Genomic DNA, 20,725 nt, shown 5'->3' on the forward strand with positions numbered 1-20,725 from the left:
CTGCCTTCATTAAAGACCGATCCTTCATTAAAACTCGATCCATAACATCTTAATTGTCTAAGAAATAGCTCACTCATTCTATAACTCCAAGAATTGAAATCCTTTGATTATTTAGCAAAAGCCTTTGATGGAGCCTCATCATCTTTGCACCTGTTTTTATTTAATAGATTATGCTATGCATCTTTTCTCCTATTTTCTTTTGTCATGTTAATGGAATGAAATCCAACTCTTTTACAAGCCAAAGGAAGGAGAGTCTGGCAAGGTGAACCCTTATATTCAAATCTTTACATATTAGTTGTGTAATTAATTACTCACCACAATGTTGTATGCTAGGATCTGCTCACTCCTCTCAAATTTAGTCATAGATTATCATATGAACCTCATAATATGTGTCGATGATATCTTTTTAACTTTTAGAGCAAATAGAAAATCGTGCCTTTAGATTAAAAGAAATTTGGAGCTCAAATTGCATCACATAAGATTCTTGCTTCAAAGCATGAAGATCTTACTAACAAAATACGCACTAGATTTTCCAATTGGAAAACTTCCTTACACAAATGTTGTGCTAATTAATAATGTTTTAAACTCTTTACCTATACACACTCTCTCTGGACTCGTAAAAATGCCTCACGCAAGACCATCAATACCACCCATAATTTTTTGTGGTATAAACACATTGATGATGTTAAAGGTCTTCCATCTCTTAGGGTGTGGCCACTACTCCCAAATATATTGTGGGGTTTCGATGTATCTGATCTTGAGCTCACTTAATTTACACTCTAAGCTAAATATGCTATTGCTAATCTTAATAATAATACTAACTTTTTGGCACTATTATCTATGATAAATATGATCGACGTCATCCTTGAAACCTTGGAACTTGTAGGAACACTAGTTGGTATTAGAAACTTTCTATCAACTCCATGAATTCTCTCCAAGGTTTTGCAAAACACATTGAGAATGAGTCTAGTATTTAACATTATGCATTATAGTTGGATTTTTTTATTTGTTCTTTTTGTTAAAAATATAAATATACATCGAATATATTATCATATATGATAGGGAAAATGATGGCACATCGAGATGAAGACGAAGGGAGAGAAATGATTCTTCTTCTTCTTCTTCTTCTTCTTATTCTTTTTTTTTTCATTTTTATAATAATAAAATATTTAAAATTGGTTTAAAAAAGTCTAATTATCCTTAATAATAAATAAAAAGAGAAGGTTAATTTAATCTAATTAATGAATCACGATTTCATCCATCGATTTCATCGAGATCGGTTAAATGAAATTAATCTCCTTTCCTTTGGTGCCACTGGCCATGTTCTTTGCAAATCAAATATATATCGATTATAAAATTCCTTTGGTGCTTACTTATATTTATATCTTAACCATAAATATATATATATTTGGAGACTACTTTCTTGCCTACCTGATCGATACTACTTTCTACGATCCAATTTGACGGAAGGAAGGAAGAATTGATGGGTGGGGGGGGCTAAACCATTCACAAGTTTATTCAAATCTTCTCTCCCATGTGAGATTAAATTTGTGTATTATAAACTTTTATTTACTAGTCCGAGTCTTGTCGAAATCATCGTGACCCAAAATCAAAATATATCATGATTCACGTGAGGACGTGTCTCGATGAATGATTTCATATTAAATTCTTCCTCTACGTTCATCCATCCCCTAATACTTGTGAGTCTCTCACCATATTCAATATTATATTAGATCAATATGTCATGATCTAAATCGATAGTATCTAGTAACTTATTATAGCTTAAATTCAAGAGTCTGTTAAAATAAATTAAATTAGCAAAATATATATGATTCACTTAAAATTCCTAAAGCTTAGGGTATCACCCGAATACTATATAAATATTATTTGTAAAGACCGCAAAAAAAGTATTCAAAACAAATATTGACGGCTTATATTGTTAGTAAATATAATTAAGAGTATTAATCAACTTATTCGATGCACGAGTGCTATTTATCATTGGTTAAACGTTGATATGATAGTCATGCAAAACATGTCTAAAATATTTGATCTTTAATCGTCATAAATGAAGATGTTATTTGTTCCGAACCCCTCCCTATGTTTGATTTCCAGCTTATATATATATATATATATATGATGATGATGATGATGGTAAAAAATCTTCAGCTACGCTAACTACTGCTCATCAGCAGCTTTGTGCGAATCTCAACGTGTCCTAGATGTGATCCGAATCGCGATGCACGCGCGCGGCGGGAAGCTGTCTCCGATTACCACTCGGAAACCCTCCGTGGCTGTCGTAGAGGCTTGTGAGAATCTCAATGCGTCCTAGATGAGATCCGAATCACGGTGCACATGGCAAGTCCCCGTTTGGGAACTCTGTCTTCCGTTACGACTCCCTCCCCCTGTCTGTATATAATCTCATGTTCGGGGACGATGGTCGTGGAGAAGACTGCGGCGCTTGCAATTCTGGGCTTCCCGACGACGACTGTCCATAGGCATGGAAGGGAGTGGGGACGATCCCGATCATTCCGTCGAGCGGCGGAAGCGGAAGCGGAAGCCGACGGGATCCCCTGCGGACGATTTGTGAGTTGTCGCTTCCTCTCTTTCTGTCTTGCTTCGTTGTTCTCTGTGGCGTTGCAAAATTTATGGTCTCGTTTTGAGATTCCATCTCTCTTTGGTTTTGAAGCAGATCGAAGCAACACCGCGGTGCCGCTATGACAAGCCCCAGCGCTGATCGCCGGAAAGTGAGTTGCGACGATGCCCTAGAGTTTTTGGTGGCGTTGAAGGAAGGTCTTGATCCTGACAAGTACGAGGAGTTTCTTGATACCGTGGTGGATATGAAAGAACAAAGGTTTGATATTGTAGTCTTTTCCATCGTTCTTTTCGATTCGGAAATCTTCTTTTAAGTTGCCAGTATTGATCTTCAATCTTGTGGAGTTGATTGCAGTTCCGCTGTACATGAGACCGTGGAAAGACTGAAGGAGTTACTCAGGATTTCAGGGCTCCCTGAGTCGGCCCTTGCCTTCGACGTCTTTGTGCCCAAGGGTTGGGATGCACCTGCCCCTTCCGTTTCTGAAAAGAAGCCCGATTACCGAGATGCCCTAGCTCATGTTCGCAGAGTACGGGTTAGTAGCTTGTTATTTATTTCTGCAGCTGTTTTAGATACTGGTGATGTTCTCCTGTGACTTTCTTTTTTCTTCACGCAGAGTCGTTTCTCAAACAATGAGGCGAAGTATACGTCGTTCTTGGATATTTTCAGAATGCATCGAACAGATCGCAAGCCCATGGACCAAGTACACGAAGAGGTTCATTGCGTTTACGTTATTTTTCATTTGTGGTACGTGCCATATCTTTTGTCTCTGGAAAGCTCTGACATTTTTTTGTTTATCAGGTAATGGCGCTTTTTCAAGGCCATGATGACTTGCTTGAAGAGTATAGTTTCTTTTTTAATCATGGTTCAGAAAGAAAGCGTTATGGTATTGTGTCGTCTAGCAGGCCTTTCAGTCCCCAGGATGAAGAAAGGCCAACAAATTCTAATGATGCTCCTGCCGGAGAGGTACTTTCTTTCTTTCTTTCTTTCTTTCGGGACTGGGACATTGTCGCTTGATAAGTTTCATGGTTTCAGCAGTTATATCTGGTCTTATGGTCAAAACTAATGTCATTCTTCAGCATAGAACAAGGTTTAGGAAGTAGGAATTGCTTTGTAGAAATAACCTGATATATGCACTAAAATGTATTTTAACCTTAAACTTGCAATCGCCGGATGTTTCAGAAGGAAGGCCGTCTCAGTTTGTATGCTGATTGTCACTTGAGCAACTTAGAGCACAGCAAGAGTAAAAAATACATTGAGAGACATTCTGTGGTGGGTAAGGACCAAAGAGGCTCAAGCAAGATGTGCATGGTGCAAAAGGAGACTCATAAGAACTTGAACAATTTACTGCCAGTGCAAAAGCCTTCTCAAAGGTTTGATCACTGTGTGGCTGAGCCACCGCATAAAGGTGAAGAAGCTACTTCAAAATTTGCAGTTTAACATACAAAGCTTTTTTCTTTTGAATAATAAGAGAATTTGTACAGACTACAGAATAACTTGGTGCCATCGATTGATCTTCATGCTAGTTGAGTATTTTTTTCTCATAAAACAGAAGCTAAAATGTCTAATGACCTGTTAAATATGTCTAATTGTAATCGTATATTTACAGTCCCTTGTTTGTTTAGGCATGCTAAAAAAATAACATTGATGTTTGTATTCTTGCCTGTTTAAGCCTATTGAAAATAGAAAACTAGTAGAAGTTTTGTGTAGCTGATCCTCCATAGTATTCATGATTTTTATATTATAACAAGGAGTTAATAAATTCACACTTAAGACATGGCCTCAAGATGAAATTCAAAGGGCTCAATGGTTGGTAATTTGTGATTTACCGCTTTCTTATGGACATGGAAGTCTAGTATGGATCATGATTAAACATTGGTTGTGCACCACCAAATACTACCATAGTGAACCACTTGCACATGAAATGACGCTATGCATGATCTCATCTTGTAGATCATATTTCTAAATGAACCTTGACTTCATTTTAGTAACATATTTGAATAGAAGAAAATGAATAAGTTTACACACATTTTGCTTCATAGAACATTTCATCAGTTGTTGGGATACAGAGATTTTCTGCTACAATTCTGTTCTTGGGAATGAAATGTGGAGTTGCCTACTGTTGTCGGACATCCTGCTGCTCTGCAGGAAACCAATGAGTGTAATAAAGGACCAAATCACTAACATATTTTATCAACCATGAGCCTGATTCCAATGTACCTATTTCCATTCAACTAATGTGTTCTCACATTGACACACAATTCAAGTTCAGGATTACATCTTTAGCATAGATCCTTGTCTTTTCAAAGCATGATAATTAAAGTAAAACATGAATTATAGTTTGTAAATGTAAAGTAAATTTATCATATAGTTAGTTTACCTATGTTTGAATCTAAGATTTGAATGAAGTTGAGTTGTCCTGGATGCTAGTCATGCTTTCTGTATTTCTGGTTCTTGAATTATTTATCTTTTCTTTTGCACTTATTGAACAGGTAACTATAGTTCTGTTTACAGTTGTCTTGTTACTTATGAATTCTTTCTGAAGGATTGAGGTAGAAATGCTAGTTTCTTTTTATTTTATTTTTTTAGGGGATGAATCCATGGCAGGACTGGATCTCAGTAGATTGTGGCAACTAGGCCACCCTACCACTTACAATGCCCCATCGTGTATTTGATCAATTGTTGAATATAGAATGTGCCTTTAGAGCTAGGATTATATTTGGGGACTATGGGTTTTATTAATAGATATGTCTTGTTAATTATCCTTGTTCAAAGGTTCTTACAAATTGTTGGAATTTTTTTTATATGAATCATGCTCGAGAATCATCAGGACAGACACCTGCAGTGTCCAAAATTAATGTGTAGAAACTAAAAAGACAATTCCTGTGAAGTCTTTTATCAGTTTTATGATTCTAACAATCATCCTTGGGATCAAGAGAAGCCCTTCAGTCATTGTTACTTTATGGCACCAAAATTGTTGGTTGTGGGAAATTTTTGCATCGACCTGAAACTTCAAAGAGCTGTAGCTAATACTGCTTCAAAGTTTTTTAATATGTAATTTGGCCTTTAAAAGCCATGGAAAAGAATGATCATCTTTTTTATCATTGCTGCAGTCTTGCTCCATGTATGCCATGGTTAGTGATCCTAAACCTTGGTTCCCTTTTTCCTAACATGGAGATGTGATGATAAGGACATTTTTTTAATAGAGACAGATTGAGTTACAAAAAAGATATTTCATAATGTGATTAATGCGAGAATTTTCTTTCTTTATGCTTAACATGCAAAGGGCATGCATAGCACCAGTATTGTAAAAGAAAGGAATAGGTGATTTTGTTTATCACTCACAGAAAAATTAAATAAAACTTCATTTTAATCCTTGGTTAGCACTACTTCTAAGTCTCTCTGAGCACAATCATTTCATATTGATACTTTTTCTGGTAACACTGCATTCATTTAATCATTTTCATGTTTGTAAAATCATGTTCTTAATATTTTGGGGTCTCGATTGTCAGATGTTTTGATTCTTTTTATTACTACAGAACTGTTTTTATATCGACCATAGAAAATTTCCTCCCAGTCCAAGGTAAACTTGATGATTAGTGACATTCAGCTCCATCTTATTAATTTTAGTCCTTGATCAAAACTGGCTCAATTTTTGGCTTTATTTTTCTGAACAGTATTTTTGTTAAAAAAAATAGAAGTTTTCCTTAGGGGTAAGTTGGACTTCATCCTTATACTACCTTCTATAATTAAAACTATCATCAACAAACAATGTGGATCATGAATTGCATTTTGAACATAACTTGTGAGTTTCTTCATTGTTAGTGCAAAAATGTGAGATATTGTAGTTTGGTTTTCGATTAATTTTTTTAATTCTTAATCGTGATCTGAAGTTCTAAACTCATGATTTTATACACAACCAAGATTCCAGTTCACCTCTTCAACCGCTAAATTCTTTTCTTTCTCAACATACTTGTCTACTAGCGACCTTATAGGGCATTTTAGAAGTTCAAAGATGAATCCCCATGCCTCAATCTATAAAATAAAGTGAAGGTAATTTAAGATAAGAAAGTTTATAAAATAGAATTTTTTCTGTCTTTGTGCAAGATTGCTTGTTCAGTGAGTGCTTGTGTTATTCAGAATTAGTGGTTGGACTATGTTTTCTGCTTGGCTTGTTAGATGAATGCCTTGGAAAAAGAATGAATGTGATAATTTCCAGCCACGCTTGGACATGACTTGTTTCCCAAATAATTAATTTGGAAGCACAACCCTGATTTTTTAAAAATGTTACTGCAACCTATTGTGTAATTTCCAATACTTTGGAAACTTGCCTATACGAAAATATTGTCCGCATTAATTTATTAAGCATAAACTAGAGCAATTTTTTTTTACTTTTAGAAGCTTCTTTTTGACATCTATTAATGATTATACAGTTCTGAATTGTGCTACCATATAAAAGTAATTGTATTTGTTTTATCTACTCTTCTAGTTAAGATGCTCTATGCTTATTATTCTTTGAGTGATTCTAAGTTCATGACAAGTGTGTTGACTTTGGCATTGATTTTGCATATGATTTGCAATTTTGGTTTAGCAACAGATATTGTTATTGATGGAGCTAAGTTGTAGGCTGAATTCCATTTTAGCTAATCCAAGTCTTGTGAAATTACTTTCTGCATTCTCTAATCATGCTGAAATGGCATGTGAGCATGGTCATTGTGCAGTTATTGCCTTGTATTGCTCATGCTAGAAATGTGTCCAAGGTTCCACAGTTTTTCACATGCTCATGTTCATTTCCAATGCAGACAAATAAAATATTAGTTTTTGTTATTGTTGTTACACTTGATATATCTGGTTTGTCATCCTATGCTAACAGTGTCTTTTCTCTTGAAGGCCATCGAGCTAGACTAGTTGATGAAGAAGAGATACCAATGGACATGGATCATGAAGGAGATGTTTTGCAGGAAAAATTGTCTGAGAGTGATAGGATTAGAGATACAAAAAGGCTCTTTGGAGGTAGTTCTGTTTTAAAAGACAAAGATCCTTGTAAAAACAATCTGTTTGGAGATGATGAAGAATGTGATCATGGAAAAGGATATTTAAAGCCTGATACCTCAAAATGTCACCGTTCTGCTCCTGGTTATGTCATTCTCCCCGATCATGTACTATTCAAAAACATGTATTTTTTGTTAATTTTTAGGAAATTGACTATCTTTCCTCTGCTAATCTCTTATGCTTGCCTGTTAACAGTGTCATATACTGCCGCCAAGCTACATGAGTGAAATTGGTTCGGCTGTCTTGAATGACTCTCTGGTATGCATGACATCAGGTAGTGAGAACAATTCTTTTAAGATTATGCACTGGAACAAGTATGAAGAATGCTTAATCAGATGTGATGATGACAGGTACTTTTGTTTATTATGCATACTCTTGCAAGTAAATTGCTCAAGATCACTATAACCTGTTGACATAAGCTTAAGCAGTTTGGCTATAGTCAAGTAATTTAATTGTACACCTGATGATCAAGTGATATAAAAGATAAGGAGAAAATTTACTCTATAAATTATTTCTTATAAGTGTAATCCATCTTCCTTTCTGAGCTTTCAAAAGCAAAATGTCTTTCTTATGACCATATATACTTTGAATATTTTATATGACTCTCTGTAATACATTCAGGTTTGAGCTGGATATGCTTTTAAAACTCGTTACTGTAACTGCTAAGAGGGTGGAAATGCTGCTAAAGGTCAAGGGTGACAAAGTTGAACGAGAAAGTGATATTCCAATTGAAAACTACTTTACTTGTTAGTATGCTTTTCAAGTGATAAGCTATATATGCAGAATGTGCATCCAACTTATTTGTTATTTTCAAGCAATAAAACTAAATTCATGTTCTTTTTCTGGTTATGTGACAGCTCAAGATTTGAGATGTATAGAACTGTTATATGATGAATATGGACTGGATTTTATTGATGCTGTACGTGAGAATGTGAGTTCTGCATTGCCTGTAATACTGAATCGTTTAAAGCAGAAGGAAGAAGAAATTTTAGAAAAACTATCAGATTTTAGTGAAGTTTGGACTGAAGCTCAAGCCACAAACCATCTGAGATCACTTGATCATCGTAGTTTCTATTTTAAGCAGCAAGATCCAAAGACCCTGAGTTCAAAAGGTAATTTTGATTTCATCAGATGCATCATGGACCTTTTTTCTTTTTTCCTCCCCTTTTTAGATTTTTATACTATATTTAGTAAAATTTGGCTGGGGTGAAAGGCCAATTTTTCCATAAAAGGTGTAGGTTTTTTTATTTCTTTACATGTTCTATTGGTTCTGATCATATATGCAGCACCTGGATGGCAACACCTGTTACTTTCTGGAAGTTCTATTTATTTTATTATATGAATCCCAATAGCTAATTTGATCTGCATAAACATGAAAATGTCAGTATAGATTTTTATATTTCTCTGCATTAGTATTATCTTGGTAGTGTTATATATCCACATGATATTGTGGCATTTGCCACTTAAATATGTAATCATTTGTTATAACTCATCACTTAAATACTTATGAGTATAAATATCATCCTATAAATTTTTATGCAGGACTTGAAATTTGGTAGTAATTTAGATGCAATTATGTAGTAATTTATACTTAATATTTTGTTTGAATTTTTTACTTGAACTGCATATGCTTCATTCCACGTATGTGCTATGCAATACTTTGATTGCCTGCTCACCATGACTTATCTATAAAACATATTGCTTTTACCGTCGTTTACAATTTACTATACTTTTCTACCCCTTTCTTGATAAAGTTGTTATTTTTCCATTATGATCTGCCTAGAGGCAAATACCTAGGTTCTATTTGGAACCCTTTTGATACACATATTTAAGAACCTATAGAGAATTAGTGAAGCCACATAATGTAATCATACAAGGTTCGCAATATCGTATCGTGCCGGTATTTCGACCTGGGCTCGGTACCGGTACAGTATGGTGTACCGAGCGGTACACCCAGGTGCACCGAGCACTGTAGTACTGTAACAGTGCATTGCTACAAAGTACTGGTGCACTGTACTGCTACTGTAACAGTGCACTGTACTGCTACAGTGCACTACAACAGTGCACTGCTGCAGTGCTACAGTGCACTACTATAGTGCAGACCGATACCAGATGATTCGTGTACCGCTGGCCTGTCGGATCGGTACGTACCGCCCGTACCGGGAGGTACGATTCGGTATGGCAGACCTTGATCATGCTATCAGAGGTCATATTCTTCATCATTGGCCAGTATTTTTATAAACTAATTTTAGGTGCTACTGGTGGGAAAACTTATATTGGAGACATAATTCATTTGTTTTAGAGTCAAGGTGTTCATGTTCCTGTAGTCAAGGAAGAAAGTTTATTTTGAATTGTCAGGTGCCTATCTCTTGGTAAATCTTGATGTATCTACCTGCCTAGAGGAGGTTGATTTGATCAAAATCAAGTTATGTGCCCAGAGATCACACATGAAGATAAAAATTTCAGGTTATTTATTGGTAAAATTTACAAGATATGCTCCTATAAGTTTTGGAGGAAATATATTAGAGGAAAGCAACTGAATTTACATGAAGTTCAGCATCTGTTAGATTTATTTAGAAATCAGATTTGTGTTGGGCTTGCAAGCTGAAATTATCTTGAGTTGATAACTATAGAAGTTCAATACAAACTTGGTCTAATTATCTCAAGAACAATAGGACTTAATCTTAACAGGGTGTTAAAATTCAGGTTCTTTTCAAAATAGTCTATAAAAGCAGTGTCTGCAATACCGGACTGTACCGCCCGGTACGGGCGGTACGTACCGGTCCGAGAGGTTATCGGTACGCGGACCGCCCGTTACCGGGCGGAACGAATAATTATATATATATATATATATATATATATATATATATATATATATAATTTAAATAATCGAGGCGATGTCGCGTCGCCTCGGCAATGTCACCGAGGCGACACGACGTCGCCTTTTTCGGCGACGTCGTCGAGGCGACGCAACGTCTTTTTCGGCGACGTCACCGAGGCGACACAACGTCGCCTTTTTCGGCGACGTCGCCAAGGTATATATATATATATATATATATATATAATTATAATTATATATATATAATTATATATATATAATTATATATATATAATTATATATATACATATATTATTTAAATAAATGTCACCTCGGCGACGTTGCCCCATGTGGGGAAGGAAAAGGCGACGTCGTCGAGGCGATGCGACGTCAGCCAATAAATAAATAAAAAATAAATATAATATATATATCAATAAATAAATAAAAAATAAATATAATATATATATATATCGAATGGTATACCGCTCGGTATACCGAGCGGTATACCGTTCTGTACCATACCGAGCGATCGTCGAAACTTCGGTACGGTACGAAATTTCAGACCTTGTATAAAAGTATCCAAACACCAAGAATAAATATCTCTTAGAAATTTAATCATGTGGCATTCACCTCTTGAGAATATTTGGTTTTGTTTGAAGGCTGATTATGGAACTATTTTTAAAACTGGGAATCTGGAAATTGTTATTTATTAAAGTATTCGATGTGTTAAGTTTTCAAAAATCTGTTGAAATGGAATTTTAATAAATGTACATTGGACATGATCATGTGCTGGTGGAAGTGTTTCATCTTCTTGAGTGCTTTAACTTTGTCTATTGAAGTAATGGAAATTCAGAGTATCATAAATCTCTCCGTCATGAGAGTCTGTCTTGGATTCAGTTATATGGTCAAATATAACAAATATGTAACCTATTTCAAAAATACATATGTGATAATGGTATTAGTTGCTATTTTGTGCTATAAGGTGTTTTTATTTTGTACTTGGTGTGTCGAGCTCTTTAGTTCATCTGTCCAATAGCCCCTGTCTCTACTTTTTTAGCATATGCAATGTATGTGACTTAGAATCTGTTTCATTGTGGCACAAATTTTTGAAGTTTGAGAAAAAAAAAATCGGCTATTCTCAAGAGCCTTGGCAAGTAGATAAAGGTAGGCTCACATGGAAAGGTAAGCATTGATCGACAAAGATATCGAAAGAGATGCTGTTGTTGGATACTGCCCATAATTGGTTTATAGGCTCACATGGAAAGTTAGTTGTATTGATCAACAAAGATATGAAAAGATATGCTGTTGTTGGATACTGTCCATACCTACTAGTCCAGCAGGTGATTTCAGCATTTTCTGCCCCTTTTTCCAGTGATATACAACAAATTAGACCAACTAGATAATATATAATGGCTGAACCTTGAGTGGTCTCAAAACATCTCACAGGAGCACAAAATTTGGTATCACATATGCCCATGACTTGAAAGCCAACTTGCTGCAACCAAACATGGAGGAAGAAGTGAAAATTGAAAGGAAAACTGAAGAAGTCAAGTAGCATGATCTATACTGTCTGTTTTCAGCAGCGTATCATATGGTATGTTCGTAATGTATCTGTCTATGAGGGACCATCACCAAGTCTGATACTGAAATTAAAATCTATCGTATAGATCATGCAACAAAGATCTAGTTATTGATTCATCAACCTATTTTAATCTATCTAGACCAATAGATTATCCTGCACTTGCTACTACTTGAATTTTTACCATTTTGACAGCTAGTATTAACACACTCATTGCTGCTTAAAAAATTTTCTTGCCTTATTCACTAGGTTGATTAAGTTTTAAAATCATATTTCCATAAAGTATCTTTTGTTCCACCACAGATGCAGTCATAGTTGGTTAATATAATTTGTTTATTTTTCACTGTATCGTTTCTCATGTGACCTTGTAACTTTGTGGTTTGATTGAGAGATCATTACTACCTGACATGTATACATGCCGCATCTACACTCCAGATCAGGATCTATCTAGTCAATTCCTTAGCATGGTATTAATTCAGCGTGTCAATTATCCAACATTTCTGATAACTCTTCTTACTGAACATGCGCAGCAGCTACTACTAGTTTTTATGATATTTATGCTACCAATTGATATATTTAACAGTTTTGATGTATTTATTCAGGAACTTTTTCAGGGTAACTCATGGTAGACAAAGCTTATTTTGTCATATTGCACTTGTTCTTTGCTTGTTCTGTTATGTGATTTTGTTGGCTGCTGTACTCAAAACTTTCTTGTTAACCATATGTTGACATTTTCACCCTGCAGCTTTGTTGGCAGAATGTAAACAAGTAAATGAGATGGACGATAATATGCTTCTTGATAGAATTGCTGGAGGACACTTCATCCCAGTGGTTTTTGAGTATACAGATGCAGAAATACATGATGTTCTGTACAAGATCATTGAATTATCATGCCATGCGAATTGCACCTTAGAGGGTGAACTCGACAAGGTCATGAATATATGGACAACCTTTTTTGAGCCAATGTTCGGGGTTTTTTGGCAGCTTCAGGACACTGAAAGTAACAAAGAAAACAAAAAACATGATTACAGAAGTACCTTGTCATCCTCAGGGCAATGTTCTGGTGGTTCTGATGCTGAAGTTGCATATGAAAGTCTCATATCTGGTCATACTTCAAATCTGTCAGTCATCTGTACTCAGATTGCCAAAGAACAACATGAGAATTTTGAGGTAATAAGCTGCTGAATTTTTTTCTCAAGAAATTTCTTAAAGGATGATACAACAACAACTATCACCTTAAAATGACATATTATATATTTTGTCTTTTTATTAATGAAGGAGACAGAGAGATTTTCATTGTTATTCGGAAAGTGTAAGTCCCATAGTTCAATGGTGGCCCTATGCATTGATGTGCTTTTTGCATCATCTTTTGGTAGCGTTTTGGTACTTGAGCTCTCTTATGACACATGCATAATCCACTCTGATACTGATTGTCATGGTTCAGTAGGCCCATTGGCCTAGTGACTTGGATATATGAACTTTTAATCACATCACAAAATTCTCAAAATCCTATAACTGGTGGTAGACCTATTCAAAATCATATATTATCATAACTCCCTTCCCATTTCCAGTATGAGATTGATTGGGATGTCACACTTTGCTCTCTCATTCTATCAGTGGTCAGAGTTAGGTAAGTTTTCTTTTTTTTCTCTTTACGTGCAATTCCTGTCAGCTCATACTGAGCTTTCATTAGAGAATGGGTGTCAATTTTTTATTATAATTCTAGTTTATAATAGGAGCTGATCTTGATATGGCAAGAGAAGTGCTTATTCTTCAACTTTTGTGTTCTCAATTAATTTGATCCATATGTCTACTTCTATATCAACATTTCTCCTGTTATCTTGTACTAATGATATTGTCTATAATTTCACTTCCACAAACTATCATTTGTTGGTCTATATTGTGTATTTACTGGTTTCCTTGCATCTTTGGCAAGAATCGCTGTTTCGGGTATCGGACCCCTTTTAGTAATCTGATAAGACCTGTATGTGGTGGCCAATACCAATGTTGGTACACTGATACATATCAGTGTTTCGAAGATCAAGAAAACGAAGACGAAAAGGCAGTGGAAGAGGAGGAAGAAGAGATGGTGGAGTAAGTGGAGGAAGAGGAGATGATGGATATATGAGCTTTTTAATCACATCACAAAATTCTCAAAATCCTATAACTGGTGGTAGACCTATTCAAAATCATATATTATCATAACTCCCTTCCCATTTCCAGTATGAGATTGATTGGGATGTCACACTTTGCTCTCTCATTCTATCAGTGGTCAGAGTTAGGTAAGTTTTCTTTTTTTTCTCTTTACGTGCAATTCGTGTCAGCTCATACTGAGCTTTCATTAGAGAATGGGTGTCAATTTTTTATTATAATTCTAGTTTATAATAGGAGCTGATCTTGCTATGGCAAGAGAAGTGCTTATTCTTCAAATTTTGTGTTCTCAATTAATTTGATCCATATGTCTACTTTTATATCAACATTTGATCCTGTTATCTTGTACTAATGATATTGTATAGAATTTCACTTCCACAAACTATCATTTGTATATTGTCTATTTGCTGGTTTCCTTGCATCTTTGTCAAGAATCGCCATTTCGGTTATCAGACCGGTTTTAATAATCTGATAAGATCTGTACATGGTGGTCAATACCATATTTTGGTACATCGATACGCACCAGTGTTTCGAAGAGGAAGAAAAAGAAGACGAAAAGGCAGTGGAAGAGGAGGAAGGAAGAAGAGATGGTGGAGGAAGTGGAGGAAGAGGAGATGATGGAGGAAGAAGGATGAAGGAGGAAGAGAAAGGAAGAGGAAGGAGCAGGAAGATGAAGAGGAGAAGAGGTGTAGGTAGCTGTGTGCGACAGAGGTGAGCACAAGGTCATGATGGAGGTGTGCAGCTGTGCACGGTGTGTGTGGCAGAGGTGTGCGGTTTTGCATGGCAAAGGCTGTCGGGGCTTTATGTGGTGTGTGTGAGAAGCTATTAGGGTAATCACATGGCCTTTTTATATGGGTGGACTAGACCACCTGAAATGAGACGGTCCTTATACCCATCGATGCTTGGGCCGGTACATCCTATCTATTTCATATTGAAATGCATTTTGTTGATCTTTGGTGGCTGATTGTTGTCAGGATAGTCGAGACTGCTTGTTTGTATGGAAAGAAGTTGGGCTTTGTGTTGGATCTTTTTTCTTAAACTTAATCACTCAAGAATGTAAATATTCTTGGAAGCCTTTTATGATTCTCTGTACATGTCCAGCCCATGCAGCTTGGCCTATATAGTTCACAATGATGCTCAAACATGCAGATGCCATGTTTTTTCCCGAGGTTCTTGGAAAATGATCATTCTTTATTGTCCTCTTATCGAGACTTCTTCTGATCTTACATTTTGGCCATTCAGAGTGTCACCTTGAATTTATCTCATTAGTGTGTCATTTCTGGTATATCATAACTTCTTTCTCAATGCTCTCTAAGGTATTTATCTGATTTTGTTGTCCAACTGGTTCTTTTTGATGTGGTTATCAGCTTTCATGTCTCTATTCCTAGTTCTATTTGTGTTGCATTGTTCTTGACATTGTTGACTTTGTTCTCCTAAAAACTTCATCTCTGGACTTTTATTTTACTTCTTAGTTACAGATCAACCTTTTCCTAACCATACTCTTTTGGCTTATAATGGAGATCTCAGGCAAGGCAATATGATTTTCTTGTGAGAACTGATGTATTGTTTGTTAGTTCATTAAATTTGAATGAATAATTAATCAACTTTGATTTTTTCAAGTATTATTACAAATTCCTCTATAATGTTCTTATTTATGTTCCTTTTGTTCTTGCATGTTCTTTCAAATTAGATAGCCTTACTGTTTTGTGCTTTACCCTTTTGTTGGTTATAACACATTTATTGGTCCTCATGCTTTTCCATCTATAGGCTCCCCTTTTTTTTTCTCCCAATTTTAGAAGACTCACCTAGGTGATTTATACTAGAGCATCCTAACATTTAATCTCTAATCATGTAACAACTATATTGTGCACATTTTGTAACATGGTCCATGTTTGGTGTAAAAAGAGTGGTCTGGTGCTTCCTCTTTGGTGAATCACTGGATTTTGTTCATCTTTAGCTTAGTCCCAATCCTTAATACAATTGCTTTTAACTATTGCAGTCACTACCTGTTAATATGTTTTTATGGAAATCTTGTGGCCACTTGTTGCTAGTTGCCATTAATGTCCTAATGAAATGAACAAGTGAATTTCCTCTTGTCAATAACAGACTTGGTTTATCTTTCTTACATAATTCACTAATTCAACTGCTTGTGAGATATGTCTGATTGAAGTCTATGGAGATACTGTAAGAGTACTAGGTGGGCCAGAATATATTCGTGCATGTATTCTAATTGAGTCATTATCTTCTATTTGTGCTTTAGGGGGGCCAGAATCAGGAATCTGTTGTTGACAGAACTTGTGGTGACCCAATAAGATTTAATGACAAAGTTCATCAATACAATGAAGTTTCTGCAATCTGTAACAATGAAGATGAGAAAGAAGAGGGCGAGTTATCACCTGAAGTATATTTTGAAGAGAATATAGTTGTGGATTCTGAGGGTATTGTGATGGACAAATTGGTTGACGATGGTACAGAAGGAAGACAATTTCAATTAGGTCCTGGAGCACTGACAGTGGATTTTGTGGTAGATGCAGAAGCACAAGTGAATGGTGATGCTGAAAACGAGGGCATTGAGAGTGCATCAGGGCCTTTTAACGACAGCCCAAATGCACATGAGGCAGTTGTAGATGCTTCACACGGCCAATGTGATGACAATGATGTTCAGGAATCCTCTCATGATAATGAGGAAGAGGATGAGATAGATCATGATGCCAAGGGTGGAAGTGTACAGGTTGACAAGATGTCTGATGATGCTGATAATTTTCAGGGAGAGGGAACAAACTTACCATTTTCAGCTTGTCAGTTGAAAACATCGAAACCTCTTACTGAGCATGCACCTAGATTGTTACATAATGAAGATAGGCAAACAAGGATCTTCTATGGCAGTACTTCATTTTATTTGCTTCTTAAAATCCATCAGGTTAGAAAATTTTATTTTTAATTCTATTATATTTAGCTAGATAGATAACCACTTTTCATTTTTATAATCTCATCTTTGGCAGATTTTGTATAAGAGAATACTCTCTGCTAAGACAAATTCATTAGCAGCAGAAATACGGTCCAGTAATCAGGACAATGCAAATCATCATAATCAATATGCAAGGTAACTTCTCTCGAAATGATTGAAGCTATATTTCTAAATATTCACAACCCAATCAGTTATGTGTTGATATATAATGTGAATGCAGATTTAAGGATGCACTTTACAGTTATCTCGGTGGTCTTACTGACAAATCGAATTTTGAAGATGACTGCCTTGCTTTTGTTGGACCTCAGTCATATATACTTTCTACATTGGATATCTTGGTACATAAACTTGTCAAACAGGTACATCTCATTTTACGGTAGGATTTCTCTTTGAATATTTCAATCTTATCTAAATGAACTACTTGTGTCCTTTCAGCTGAAAGCAGTTGCAATAAGCGAGACAAACAATAAGTTTCTTCAGCTCTATGCATATGAAAAACAAAGAGGACCTGGGAGATTTGATGACCTGGTTTATCTCCAAAATGCTCGTGTCATTAATAATGCGGACTTATTCCGATTTGAATGTGTAGGTTCTTGAGATTACTTTTTGAAAAAAAAAGTTATATCAAATGCTCAATTCTTGCTTGAAATCATATGCTCGTCTCAGCTACCTGATATCCCAATTTGAGTAGATTTTGTTAACTAAGAGGATAGGAAGTGTCAGATTTTACTATATATGAAACCTAAACTTCTCTTATTCTGCAGCTGTCTTTTCTGGAGCATGACTCATATAATCTATTTTTTTGTAGTCCTTCAACCCCACACGGATATCCATACAGCTTTTGGAACATCCCAATGATGAAACTGAAGCAAATGTAGTTCCTTCAAACCCTGATTTTGCAGCTTACTTTTATAGTGGTTTTCTTCAAAATATTTCAGATGAGAAGGGAACATATAAAGGTTTTCTTCGGAGGTATTTATTTATATAATGTTGTGGTTTTTCTTCTTTTGGTGATCGGCTGCTGCGTAGCATTTTCATCATTGTTTTTGCAGGAATATTCGCAACTTTCACAAGTATCACAAGTGTAATTGTGATGGACATTGTGCTACCTGCGAGCCCATGGAAAGGATTCAAGTCACCAATGGTCTGCAATGCCGAATACTAAATTCATTTAAGGTACTCGGTTTTGGTTTTGACAGAAGGATGAAATTGCAGAAACCATCTCTGGTTTTTTTTTTATTGCCATTCTACTGTTCTTTCTTTAACGCTCGAAATGGCATGTGATGCAGGTTCTCTACGTGATGGGCACAGAAGACTTGCTGTTCCGCAAGGAAAAGAGAAATAGATTTGCATATGAGCCAAAGAGATTTGATTTGTAAATTCATTTTTGTGCATCATGTAACTATGGTATTGTTATTGATGCAGGACTCTTTTTTTTTTTTTTTTTTTTTCAGTCTATTTGTCTTTGAAATAAAGTTGTTAATATATTGTTTTCCGTGTATTATATATATATATATATATATATATATATATATATATATATATATATATATCTACAGAAGGTTGAATTAAGAAATAAAATTTTACTGATTATTGTTCATGGGGTCTACATAGACCACAATAAAATAATGGAGAGATTTTAGTTGTTCGCATATGATTCTATTTAGCGTTTAATTGACAGTCGACTTGCCAAATGATAATTTATTTTGATAAATTTATTAGAACTACATGCTAAAAACGAAAAAACCTTCGACATAATAATCCTACCAAAAATTAATTCATTGATATGATGGACATCATAAATCATGATCAACGATGCTTCAGTTAATGATCTCAAGCATAATACAACAAATGTCTTATTCTGTTAGTAGAGAGAGACATTAATCGATTGGATAGAGATCCTTGATTTGGAGATTTAGAAGCCAGGACTCTTGTAATGTGGAATCCATTCTATTGACCGAGCGCAAAGAAAATTCCCAATTCGGAACTCAAACTCGGAAAAATGCTTTCTTTTTAACAATGCTGATGTGAAAGCAATGCACCTTAGCAAAAAGAGTGTCATGTCAATCTATAATGAAAACTTAATATATAAGTTAAAGTTTAAATTTAGTGAGGGAAATGCAAAAAAAATTCCCGAATTTGGATGGATTTATTATTACTAATATATATATATATATATATATATATATATATATATATATATATATATATATATCAAAAATTTCCAAGATTAGTTGTTGCAGAATCACATAGCTCAAGATATGCAGTACTAAATTACCACTTTATTTCCACGTAACATGGCGACAATTCCAAGATACATCTGTGCGTGTTCCCAAATCGCAAGGCTGCGCATACACATGCATCACAGCAGCATTCAGACTACACAACAGTCGACTGGATAAAAGATGGGAATAAAGAAAACCACAAGACATCATATGATAGGGATGGTGTGAAGTGTCCCAAATCATCATAATGCTGCTGCTGCTCTTAATTTTTGGCGCTTGGTTTGCTGCTCTTGGCCTGCGGTAAAGCGTCAGATCAGTAGTCTACGAGTATACCCCTCATCACTTTCTTGGTTTTTTTAAGTTGGGTCATTTCAATAATAACTCTGCTGTTTTGACACTGTCATGCATCGATTATTTAGGACTCGATCACAGAAAACTGTAATGTATCAATTATTTAAGGACCGATCACATGGCAATTTTTGCAATCTCGCTCGATTCAATTGGGTAAAGATGGCATGCATCGATCACACAAAACTTACCGATATGCGGATTAGAGGAAATTGGACGATCCCATTTAAGGCTTCTACCATCCGACGACACTTGTTTTGTACTGAGAATATATATATACATTTTCAGTATTTCTAAAGAATTTTTATTGATATTGTTCGTCGATATAGGTAGGATCAGTCCAAGTGCTGATTGCTACATTATCGATACACGAAATTATATTTTTTTTAATTAAATTACAACTATTTAAATTTATTTTAGTAAAATTTTCTTTTACTTTTTCTCTTACCACTGAATCGATCTTTTCTTTTTCTCCATATGAATAGTCTTTCAAGAGTCAGGAATCCGATGTACCTTCTTCTTCAGCTCCCGGGGCTTCTTCTCGGACTTCTTGGGAGCCCGCTTCGCTACGGGAGCCTTCGGTGCTCCGTCGCCGGCCTTGGCAGGCTCTTTTCTCTCTCCCACAGCAACCCTTGCAGGTCTTGCAGCCTTGACTGTCGCCATTTTTTCTCACAGCTCTCTACTAGTAGAGAAAAGAAGGCTGAGAAAAGCTAGCAAATGGTGCTCGGGATAAGTAGATTTAGCTTCCAAACTTGGGGTACTTATAGCGAACACTTGGTACTAGACAGATAACATCTCGAATTGGATTCACATCCCAAGGAGGACAAAGTAATAGTTGCATGTTGACATGGAATAAGTACTACGATTTGGTAGCCGTTTCCATGGAATTAGATGCAAGTTCTCATAAGGAATCGAACAAGTTCTTAAAGATTTCGACAAAAGAGGATGCTTCTAAATGTAACATCATAATTAGTTTTATATCGAAAATAGATAG

At 35.6% G+C, this 20,725-nt stretch overlaps 1 protein-coding gene and 1 long non-coding RNA gene across 3 annotated transcripts; one reads left to right on the plus strand and one right to left on the minus strand.

The window, feature by feature from the left end:
* Nucleotides 1-2,314: 2,314 nt before the first annotated feature.
* Nucleotides 2,315-18,756, plus strand: LOC135679014 (paired amphipathic helix protein Sin3-like 2). 2 transcript variants are annotated; one of them, XM_065192354.1, is made up of 18 exons: nucleotides 2,315-2,583; nucleotides 2,690-2,851; nucleotides 2,948-3,125; nucleotides 3,207-3,305; nucleotides 3,392-3,556; nucleotides 3,773-3,998; nucleotides 7,481-7,749; nucleotides 7,838-7,992; nucleotides 8,264-8,388; nucleotides 8,500-8,754; nucleotides 12,785-13,209; nucleotides 16,451-17,110; nucleotides 17,193-17,293; nucleotides 17,379-17,517; nucleotides 17,594-17,743; nucleotides 17,967-18,130; nucleotides 18,211-18,334; nucleotides 18,448-18,756. In XM_065192354.1, exons 1-18 carry the CDS (start codon nucleotides 2,498-2,500, stop codon nucleotides 18,535-18,537), a joined length of 3,573 nt encoding a protein of 1,190 aa, XP_065048426.1. In that variant the 5' UTR covers nucleotides 2,315-2,497; the 3' UTR covers nucleotides 18,538-18,756. The 2 variants fall into 2 exon arrangements, with proteins under 2 accessions (XP_065048426.1, XP_065048425.1); XM_065192353.1 differs by having other exon boundaries at nucleotides 2,316-2,583; nucleotides 2,687-2,851.
* Nucleotides 18,757-19,420: 664 nt separating this feature from the next.
* LOC135679970 (uncharacterized) lies at nucleotides 19,421-20,497 on the minus strand. The gene is made up of 2 exons (XR_010515386.1): nucleotides 20,245-20,497; nucleotides 19,421-19,678 (listed from the first exon to the last, which is right to left on the minus strand). It is a non-coding gene; the product is annotated as an uncharacterized LOC135679970 (long non-coding RNA).
* Nucleotides 20,498-20,725: the final 228 nt, after the last annotated feature.

Source organism: Musa acuminata, chromosome BXJ1-7, assembly GCF_036884655.1.
Source record: "Musa acuminata AAA Group cultivar baxijiao chromosome BXJ1-7, Cavendish_Baxijiao_AAA, whole genome shotgun sequence".
Lineage (NCBI taxonomy): Eukaryota > Viridiplantae > Streptophyta > Magnoliopsida > Zingiberales > Musaceae > Musa > Musa acuminata.

Excerpts from the sequence above, each read along its gene's own strand:
- LOC135679014 (XM_065192353.1), top strand. The coding sequence starts at position 2,498 with ATGGAAGGGAGTGGGGACGATCCCGATCATTCCGTCGAGCGGCGGAAG. Across the intron at positions 2,852-2,947 it reads GTGGATATGAAAGAACAAAG|TTCCGCTGTACATGAGACCG; the intron begins GTTTGATATTGT and ends AGTTGATTGCAG. Across the intron at positions 13,210-16,450 it reads AACAACATGAGAATTTTGAG|GGGGGCCAGAATCAGGAATC; the intron begins GTAATAAGCTGC and ends TTTGTGCTTTAG.